We start from the raw sequence: 9935 nt of genomic DNA on the forward strand, positions 1-9935 counted from the left end.
ACTCCAGACTATCAGCTCTCCAGGAGTCTAATCGTGTCTTGAGCTGAGCACAGTGCATAACACCTGGTGGGTCCTTAACAAAACAAATGTTTGTGTGCTGAGCAGAGGCAGGTACCTACGCAAACAAGGGATGGTGCTTTGGTATGTCCATACCAGCGGATGAAGAAGCGGCTGACAGAATCTCAGTAATAGAATTTACTAATTAGTGATTCTACCCTGCAGATGGGTAAATTCTCAGGGTCCCAGAGCCTTTGTTTTAGAGGCCCCACAGAAAGCAATGTTTACATGCAGAAAAACAACGTTGATCTTCCTCCTGAGAGTGATGTGTTGTTCTGTCCCAACGGGACTAACACAGATCTTGAGAAGCTGCCCTGGCCCAGCCCTGGGAGAAGGGAGTAGACTGGACAGTGCTGTCGGAGTGTGGGAGAGGGCAGTCAGGACGGATGGGCCAGAGGCCAGCTCTGTCCAGGCACCAGCAGGGCTGGTGATGTCAGATTACTTTTTAAAGGAAGAGGCTTCTCTCCCAAACAGGAAGACAATACTTTGATTTATTTACCAGGCACCCTGAGGGATGAATATGGTGAAGGGAGGGTCAAGAGAAGGAAGAAAGAAGAGTAGCCAAACCAAAGGACCCCTTGAGGAGTACCTGGACTCAAAGAGCATCCCCTCTGACCCGTACTGTTTCCCCCACCCTAAAAGCCTCCAGGGAAAAGTTGAGCTTCTGCTTCTGCTGAGACAGCTGCTAAGATGATCATTACATTTGGTGGCTGCTCACATTTCAGCCCAAGGCGTAACTGTTCAAAGGTTCTTTGGAAGACCTGGAAAAAATTCTGTGCTGGGAAACCTTTCCTCCCAGGATTCTCAGGCACGAAAAGCCTTGGAAACAAGGACCCCGGACACAGCAGTCCTTTAGGTGTAACACTGGGGCCTTCGCCCCGTTTATTTGCATAGCCTTACTTGCAGAGGTTCCTGCCACAAGCAGAAGTCTCAGACTGCGGAAAGACACTTCCCTCCAGCCTGGGCTGGACAGAGACAGACACACAAATGCGTATTTCAGACTCTCCTCTCGAGGTTTGCAGTCTGAGCGCCCCTTCCTCCTTCCCTGCAGCCCGTGTAAGACTAGCTCTGGAAGTCCACTCAACTCGTACTCACACACACAACCTGCCGTGAGCTCAGCACCGAGGAGTAAGAAAGCCCACTGCAGACTGCCTTTCACCCCAGACAGACACGAAGAAGAGGGTGATGCCACCCAGGAACCAGCACACGTGCCTCCTCCTTTCTGACCCACAGAAGAGACTGGCCCGTGGCTTCACCTGGATCTCATATCACAGAGACCGGGGGGGCCTCCCAGGAAATGCGCAGCCTTGACCTCTTCCAGAGTGACAAGGGTGCTGTCCCTGTAGATGCCACTCAGACACCCGCTCCAGAGCAAGACAAAAGGCCGGTCCTGTCGGGAAAGAAACCTGGGGCTTGCAGCATTCGAGTACTGGCCAGGACAACTGCAGGGAACGGGAAGCCAGGGGGCGCTCAGTAGGTGAACCGCATCTTTTGCGAGTAGCCCAGTTTGTCCAGGTTGGGGTGGCAGGCCAGCTGCACCATTGGGGGAGGCCCACAAAGCAGCAGCAGCACATCGTCCCCCGGGGCGGGCAGGTGCTCCTGGATCATGTCCGCTGTCACAAAGCCCTTGCTGTAGGTCCAACCTGAAGCACAGGGGACAACACTGACACTCCAGACCCATGCTGGCAAGGCCTGTGCAGCCAGAAAGGCTCTTGAGGGGTCGAGCAGGATGGCTACCCTCAGCCCGCCTCAGCAGCACAGGCATTCCCGCCGCCCGCCCAGTGAACAGGAGCCTGAATGGGAGGGCCCGGAGGCCACTGCGCCCCTGCAGCTGGACTTGGGAGTTCGGCCGTGTGGCGGAGGGTTGGCGCCATGGAAACAAGAACCCACCGGAGGCAAGGCCCTGATTCTGGGATGTCCAGAACCGGGAGAGTACCTTCTGGGGGATGATCCAGGGTGAACCAGAGCTTAAAGCGACTGGGATGTCGGGCCTGCAGCTCCTCCAAGTCCTCCCGTAAGATTATGTCCTTTTCAGTCTGAAGTGAAAGGGGGAAGTAAAGTCTTTAGGAACCTTCTCAGGCTGACACAGTGCTGTCCGGTGAGAAGAGAAAATGCTCAAGTTCTACACAGTAAGCACAGCTTCTAGGTCATCAGCATAAGAGGAAGGAGAGGCGAACAGGCTCTATTGACACAGCATGAAGAAACAAAGACGGAATATTTAACAAACGAAAGCCAAGGTGCAAGTTTTTATGCCCAGAATTAGATTCCCAAAATGTTTTCTCTTCTTCTTCCCTTGTGGGCCAGCGAAGGAAAACGACTCAGGGGTCAGCCTGCTTATTGTAGTAGAGGGTCCTCTACCTACAGGGGGCACCTTAGGCAGAGGCCAGCACAGGGCACTGGCCCACCTGTCCATTGGAGCCACACTGCTGAGCCTACTCATGCAACTATCAAGTCCCAGGATTAAGGAAAACCAACCTGGTTGGCAAAAAGCAAACAGCACTGGGTTGGGTCTTCAGGGTCTTTCAAGATGGCCCGGATCAGCTGGAACATCGGGGTGATTCCTGCACGGAGATACCCCACAGTGAGACGTGGTAGCTGCAACCCACCTGTCCCAGCCCCTCAGCTGACCAGTGCTTCCATCTGAATGCTGCCCATTCAGCCCTGCACCCCACTTTCATCCAGTGTCTAAACCCTCCAATTCCTGTGTGTTCTCCAACACCCACGTTTCTGGGCAGGTACGCCTCTTACCCCAAACTCATGAAATTCCTATCTGGTAGGAGAACTGTAGTCATGCTCAATATTCACACGAGTTCACACTGTTGAAATTCTTCTAAGACTCTTCCTCTGAACATCCCTTGTTGGCTAGGACTCAGATGTCACGGGTGCTGATTCGGTGTGAGGGCCCTGGAACACTGGACTTGCAGGTTAAGTGCAAGTGCTTCAGGTGTGCAGGACTCAGGTAGAGTGGGATGGGAACCCTGTGGAGACCACCTAACCCCTCTGAACCTACACTTTCTGTAAAAGGAGAAGGCAAGCACCTACTTCACAGATACAGACATAAAGAGACTAGCATAGTGCCTAATAGATAGAAATGTCCAATGTGCATTTTCTTTCTCCTCGGCTATCTTATTTCTAGGTCTTTTCCTATTTCCACCTAAAGATGACCGTTCCACGTGGGTCTTGGGAGAACGCACATGATTTATTTCTCATTCTATCAGTCAGGATTTTTTTCTGGTTTCCACCTGATCACGACTTTGTTTTCAGGTACTGGGGAGCCCGGGACAATGCTAGGAATCCCAATAAACAGCTTGGCCGTGATTCCCAGGCCTTCCGAGGATCACTGGGAAGTTTTCATGGCAACACCAGCAACAGTGGGAGAGAACGGCTCCCAAGCAACACACACCTGTCCCGCCGGCGATCATGCCCAGTTTCTTTGCCACTCGGGGCTCCGGTGGAGACTTTTTGTTGGGCTGAATGCTAAAATTCCCTGAGAAGTCAAGCACAGAGGGGATGGGAGAGTGGCATCAATAGAGGAGACGAAGAAAACAAACGCAGAACTGAAGACACGTGCCAGGCCAGTTTAACAGCTGTAACGGAACCTGACCCTGGGGCCTGGGGGGATGTCTGAGTTGAGCCAGGTCTGATAGCACACGTGTGGGACAATGGAGCCTGGGCCATGTGTCCCGTATTAACTGCCAGTCCATTTAGGGCCAGAGTGAGTCAGCAGCTGCCTCTGGCAGACGGTCACCCCCGGTGAGGGTGGCGGGCCTGGTGCCAGTGTGACTCTGCCTTCCCAAGCGCACAGAGCGGCCCCAGAAGCCGGCTGACGCGCCCAGCCAATCTCCCCTGGAAGGGCTGAAAGCTCTCTGGCTCTGCACACAGCTCAGCCTGAGGGGCGAGCCTCGAGGCAGGGCTGCTTCCTGACCTCCCACAGCTGTCGTGGCTGGTGAATTCAAGTAGGTGGGGAACCCGTCCCAGTGACAAACAGGGCCGATGGCCTCCCCAGACCCTCGTGGCTCTGTGTGCAGGAAGGGTGGCTCTGGCCCATCCACACGGTGTGTGGGATGGTGGGCCTGGGGAACTGGTTGTGGCCGTTACCTTTCCCCGTGTAAGTGAGCAGCCCACTCGGCCCTCGGAATTCCACCACATCCCCGATCTTCAGGCTGTCCAGGTACTGAGACATCTTCCCTCCCTCAGGAAATTTGGGGTGCACACCCTTCAGGTACACCTGGTAAGACAGAACAGAAAATACCTAATTTGGACTGCCGCTGAGTTCTGAGCCCCCGCTGACTGATCCTCTGAAGAATACCCACGTGCACTCGGCACACCCACAGAGAACATGCATCTCCTTCTACCCAGCAAAACCCGCACGCTTCCCGGAAAAGGTAGGATAGGGAGCTCCTGGGCTGCCTTCCTACTCCTACCTTGATGACAAGATCCACGTAGCCTTGGTCTTCATCGCTGGTGACAGGAGTGTATGGCCTGATGACCAGGCTGCCGTCGATTCGGGCAGAGAGGTAGACGTGTCTGCCTGGGAGCCATGCAGAGAGTTACGTGAGTGTGGCTTGTGGACAGGCTGCATTCCGCCCACCTTGTGGAAGCGCACGGAGGTTAGAGAGGACAAGAACGTCTTGCTTCCCAGTGCTGGCGCACTGAGCTACCAAGCAGGGAGGAGTCACCCCTTTGAGCTCCCGGCTGGACCCCTCATAAGTGCTCCATTGGAGATATTTTTACCAGTTTCTGCAGGACCTTAGCAGCAACAGCAGGTGAGTAGGGGCGGGGTTGGGGGGTGCAAGCAAATCCTGCAGGAGGGAGGCAGAACTGCTGAGTGTTACAGACGTCTGGGGCGGCGGGTGGGGGGAGGCACACAAGCCACACCCTACAATGGCCCAGTGGCATCTCACAGCCTGGAGAATCCAGCCAGGTGGGGAAGGGGAAGGGGACAGACTAAAGCAGCCTTTTTCTGTTTTGGGAGACTCTGGGAGGAGAATCGCTCCCTTAGGATACGAGGGAAAGGAGCCCACATTTTCCTTACCCACAGGCAGCCCCAGAATGTGTTGGGCAGTGGGCAGCGCAAAGCGGAACCTCTTGGTGTTGTGGCTCACAGTCTGCAGGACGGACGAGTGTTTTACCAGAACGCCCCAACCACAGAAGAGGCTGTCGCTTCCCAGCAGGAAGGGAGTCCTCCGCCGCCCTATCCCTTCCTCCACAACTCACCGTCTTATCTATCAGTCGCAGCAGGTACTTTTCATCGGGGTACAGGAGAGTGACCCGTGGCCGGCGAGACCTCCGAACCAAGTAGGACCCCAGAGCCAGGCCGAGGAGAGTCAGCAGCCCCGCCCCCACAGAGGCCAGCAGGCCCGGGCTCTGTGGGGAGAGGAGGCAGTGTCACCGACCCGCGGGGGAAGCGCCCACTCGCCCCGAGGTGGGCGACCCCGAGCTCCAGCGCGGGGGCAGGCTCAGGCCGGAGGGGTCCCCTGGGCAGGGTCCCGGGACCCCAGCACCCAGAGCGGGCACGGCGGTGAGACCCCCTGGTGCACAGCTGAGCGGCCAGGACCGGACGGAGCCGCGTCCCCCGGGGTAGGGCATGGAGCGTGGGTCTCACCGGCTGGAAACCCATGACCGAGCTCCCTGTCCTCCGCCGCAGCCGCGCCCGCGGGCCGGACTGCTCCCACAATCCGCCGCGGGGCGGGCGGGAGGCGGGGCCTGGAAGGAGCCGGGGCGGGGCAGAGGCAGGTCATGGGAGGGCGGGGCCCGACCAGTGCCCGCGGGAATAGGTGTGGGGGGACGCGAGCAAAGACCGAAGTGGCGTAAAGCCAAAAAGGCGAGGCCTCCCCAAAGGGGGCGGACCCCAGGAAGGCTGGCCTCGTAAGGAGGAGGGCCGAAGAAACGTGGGCCCGGAAGGAGCCGGTAGGCGGAGAAGGCGGACGGAATAGGAGCAGGGAGCCGGAAGTGCAGGGCCCGGCAACAGCAAGTCCAGAAGGGGCTTGGGGCGAAGGGGACGGGGCAGTAGGGGGCGGCGCCGGACCTAGAGCAGCCGTGCCGGAAAGGGCTGTGTGCGCGGCCTAGAAACTGCGGGGCCTGGAACGTTCGGTGCCGGAAGAGGCGGGGAGGCTGGAGGGGCGGGCCTAAAGCAGCTGGGGGCCGGAAGGGGCGGGAGCCGGAAGTGCGGGTGGCCTGGCCAGAGCCGGGCCTGAAGGGGCTTGGGGCCAGCGGGAGCGACGGTAAGTGGTTTAGACTCTGTGAGCTGCACGGGCTGGGTCGCAGCTACTCAGCTTTGTCCTCGTAGCGCGAAAGCAGCCCTAGGCAGTGTTCACGTGATGAGCATGGCTGAGCAGGCTGCCCCGGCAGGGTCTCCGCCTCGGCCCGTTGCAGGTTTGGGCCTCTCCGTGGTCTGCGTGTGCCCTCCCTGCACGTTCATGGTGAAACCCTCACCCCCAGGATGATGGTGTTAGGAGGAGCAGCCTTTGGGAAGTGACTAGGCCTTGAGGGTAGAGCCCCTGTGAATAGGATCAGTGCCCTTATCAAATACTGTCAGCGGTCCTTCACCCACTTGTGCCAGGTGAGGACACAGCAAAAAGACAGCCGTCCGTGGGCCAGGGAGTGGACCTCGACCGTCACCCAATCAGCTGGCACCCTAGCCTCCGAAACCGCGAGAAATAAGTTTCTGCTGTTTAGAAGCCACCAGCCTGTGGAATCCTGTTGCTGCACCCTGAACAGCAGACTGAGAGATGTGTGGATGGGAGCCACTGTCAGGGCCGCCTCTGTGGTCACGGTCAAGACCATGGTCGCCGTTCTAGGTGGGACGATAGCCTTCTCATGGAAAGATCTGAGGGGGTGACACTTGTGTGCCGATTGGAACCAAGGCCCTTCACTGGGACTCCTCCCCTCTCTCTGGCCCTTGGAAGCCAAAGGGATATTGTCTTGTCTCTCCCCCTCCTCAGACTGTTATCTACCGCAAGTGGCCTGCAAAATCGGAATCAGGAGGAGCATACACCTCTGCTTGCCTGGGAGGTCTGGCTTACGTCTGTGGTTATAGTGTCATTTTTATCAGCGCTTCCTTCCAGTCTCTGAAGTACCCCAGTCTGGACAGTAACTTGCATGGTCACCCCACTCACAGGGCACAGGCCTTGGCCAGTTTCTAGCTTTATTTCTGGCCGGTTGTGAAGACTGCCTGCCCAGGACCAGTCCATGCAGAACTCCCCTTGTGCCTCTAGCTCTCCTCCTCCTCCTCAGGCTGCGTCCAGACCCTGATCTGCCTGATGAGCAGCCAGGAGTCCTGAGCGGCCAGCACCAGCAGCCGTATGCAGCTCAGCTGCTCCGCAGAGTCTGCTGCATAGAAGACCCTCTGGTCCAAGTGTCCCTCCACCAGCGGCCCGAGCAGGGCGTAGCGAGCACAGCCTTCGGAGTGCGGCAGGGGGCTGTAGCCCAGCTCCACTTGGCCCTGCTGCAGCCGGTACAGCCCTTGTTTGTCAGAGCCTGTCAGCACCTCCACCCGGATGACTTTCTGTGGCCTTTCCAAAACCACGGTCAGGTGGTTGCCTCTCAGGGGGTGGAGGGTGTAGTAGCTCTCCTTGTTCAGCACGTAAGCGTACTCGGGAGGCGAACTTGATACTGTGCTCATGTCAGTGAGGACGCTGGCTACCGGGTTGTCCGGCTCGCCGAAGGCCGGTTCCTTTTCCACAGGAAAGCAGGTGTCCGCAGGCATGGAGTAACTGCGCACGGGGTGGAAGACCGAGGAACTGAAGCGGATCGGGACGTGCTGGGCCGAGAGAAGGCGGAATTCAGAGAGAAGCAGGTGAGTGGGCACGTCTTTGGCGAAGAGGTGGAGGAACGCCGTTAGGCGGGCGAGGTCGCTGGTGTGGAAGACTTTCCCGGAGAAGCTCAGGCCGGAGAACTCCAGGGTCACCCAGGGCCGTTCTCTCCAGGCTGACAGTGCCCAGTAGATGGCAGAGACGAACTTGGGGGTGCACTGAACACGGTCTTCGATCATCAGAAAGTATTCAGAGAGGCTGAGAGCAAAGTTCATGAGGAGGGTGTAATCGACCTTCTGCCTGGAATACACGGTGGCACAGGGTGAGGAGTTGCCAGCGTCACCTGGGTCTCCCGGGACAGGGGAGCCACCGAGACGGCCGTGGATCACGAGCAGCTCCCGGGCCTCAATGTGAGGTTGGAAGAGGCTGGAAATATCGGCGGCCATTTGTCTGAGCCACTCAGGGTCAGGGCCTGACAGGTGGACCAGCACCACGATGCAGTGCAGCTCTGGCCCTGAGGAGGCGTGGAACAGGGACCGCAGGGTGTCCAAGAGGGCCCTCCGGTGAGGATGCTGCACTGAGGAGATCCCCACTGTCAGCAGTTCTAGGAGTGAGGGTGACAGAGGGCGCCGTTAGCACGTCAAGGTGGTGACGAGACCCTTCTCCACTCTCCCCTTTGTGCTAACACCTGGGACAGATTCCCATTTCCTTTCCCTTGGAGAGTGTGGTCAGTAAGAGGTTGATGTCTGGTCAGAGGATGTGACGCAGTTTTGCTTAATCAGCACTTGCAGGGCTGTTGGGGGCATCTTTACGAAGGTTACGAGGCTCCTTCTGATCGGGAGGCTGCCACGTACCAAACGTAAAGTTGCTGGTGTGCCAGATTAACCTGGCCTTGACCTCAGACTTGGGTGGGAGAGTCTGCAGGGACCGAGGAGCCAGAGGGCCGAAGTCTAGGGCCCAGTGAGTCGGCACCTACTGAGCTCAGCTCCCTCCCTGGGGGGCCAGTCACGAATAGGCTGTGCTGGGGGGGGATCCCTAGCAGCCGCTGTGGACTCTCCGCCGTGTGAGGCACTCAGGGCGGCAGGTGGGACTGGAGCCTGCACCCGGTGCCCAAGCATGGCTGTCCCCAGAGCCCCGCTTTCCCCGAGATGCCAGCTCGCTCCCCTTCCCTCCCATACCCCAGCTTCTTGATGGAGTGCCTGCGTCACTCCCCCCAGTCCAGCCTCCCCACCCCCATGTGCTCACTCTTTTCCTGGGGAGGGGCCCCAGCCAGGACTCGGTAGGTGGCGTGCTGGAGGACAGGGGGCCTTTTCTGCATCTCCCTGAAGGTCTCCATGTGGTTCTTGTTTTCAGAGTTGGTTTGTTCCTGCTCCAGATGCTGTAATATCTTTTTCTTTTCCTCCTGCTGAGGATGGATAAGCGTCAGCCCTGAGCTTCACCCCGCTCCTCTGGAGACAACTGAGGACGAATCCCCCTTTTAGGACAGGCTGGGCAGTCCCCAGGTCCAGTCGCCAGGGAGCCCAAGGGTCAGGGTCCGTGAAGCGCTGCCCCCATCTCATTACGAGAGCACATGTGCTCTGGGAGGGGCGGTGGGCCCCGGGGTCGGGGAAGTGGTGCTCTCTGGCTCCGTGTGGCGTGCCCCTGGAAGGTCCCAGGCTTCTGCAGAGGAAGAACCCACCTGCCCCAGCTTGCCGCACGTCTAACTTCCCCACCACCACAAGCTGGCAGCGCATCTGACTCTGCTTGGGCTGTGCTGGGTCTGTGGCAGCTGCTGAAGACCGAGTCTGCCTTGCCCTTAAGGAAGTCACTCCTGGTGCCTCGGTTCTGAAGCCCTCTTCTCTGCTCAGTTCTGGCCGTGCCCTTCCTCACACCCCTCAGACTCTGCTCTGGCTGGCTGGGCCGTGTGGGGCGGGCGTGGACCCCAGAACCTGAGCCTCATCTTCTCCACTGCAGACTTGTGCGTGTGGGGGGGTCCCCACCGTCCCGGTCCCCGCTGTCCCCAACGGGAGAAGGGGAGGAACACTGCCTCCCTGGGGAGGGGGTGACAGGGGAGGTGGGCCCCGGGCAGCCCTCTCGTGCTGGGCCTGCCCTCAGCGTGGCGGTGGAGACGGTCTGTGCAAGGCT

The 9935-nt window shown here is 58.6% G+C and overlaps 2 protein-coding genes across 2 annotated transcripts; both read right to left on the reverse strand.

Annotated features, from left to right (window-relative positions):
• Positions 1–908: 908 nt before the first annotated feature.
• Positions 909–5817, reverse strand: LOC114512289 (NADH-cytochrome b5 reductase 1). The gene is made up of 9 exons (XM_028531171.2): positions 5663–5817; positions 5275–5424; positions 5093–5165; positions 4482–4588; positions 4156–4285; positions 3461–3544; positions 2533–2618; positions 1994–2093; positions 909–1700 (listed from the first exon to the last, which is right to left on the reverse strand). Exons 1-9 carry the CDS (start codon positions 5675–5677, stop codon positions 1528–1530), a joined length of 918 nt encoding a protein of 305 aa, XP_028386972.1. The 5' UTR covers positions 5678–5817; the 3' UTR covers positions 909–1527.
• A 1453-nt stretch (positions 5818–7270) lies between these two features.
• On the reverse strand, positions 7271–8086 carry LOC114512436 (alpha-1,3-mannosyl-glycoprotein 4-beta-N-acetylglucosaminyltransferase-like protein MGAT4E). The gene has a single exon (XM_036016079.1). It carries the CDS (start codon positions 8084–8086, stop codon positions 7271–7273), a length of 816 nt encoding a protein of 271 aa, XP_035871972.1.
• Between the last annotated feature and the right edge of the window lie 1849 nt (positions 8087–9935).

Source organism: Phyllostomus discolor, chromosome 15, assembly GCF_004126475.2.
Source record: "Phyllostomus discolor isolate MPI-MPIP mPhyDis1 chromosome 15, mPhyDis1.pri.v3, whole genome shotgun sequence".
Taxonomy (NCBI): Eukaryota; Metazoa; Chordata; class Mammalia; order Chiroptera; family Phyllostomidae; genus Phyllostomus; species Phyllostomus discolor.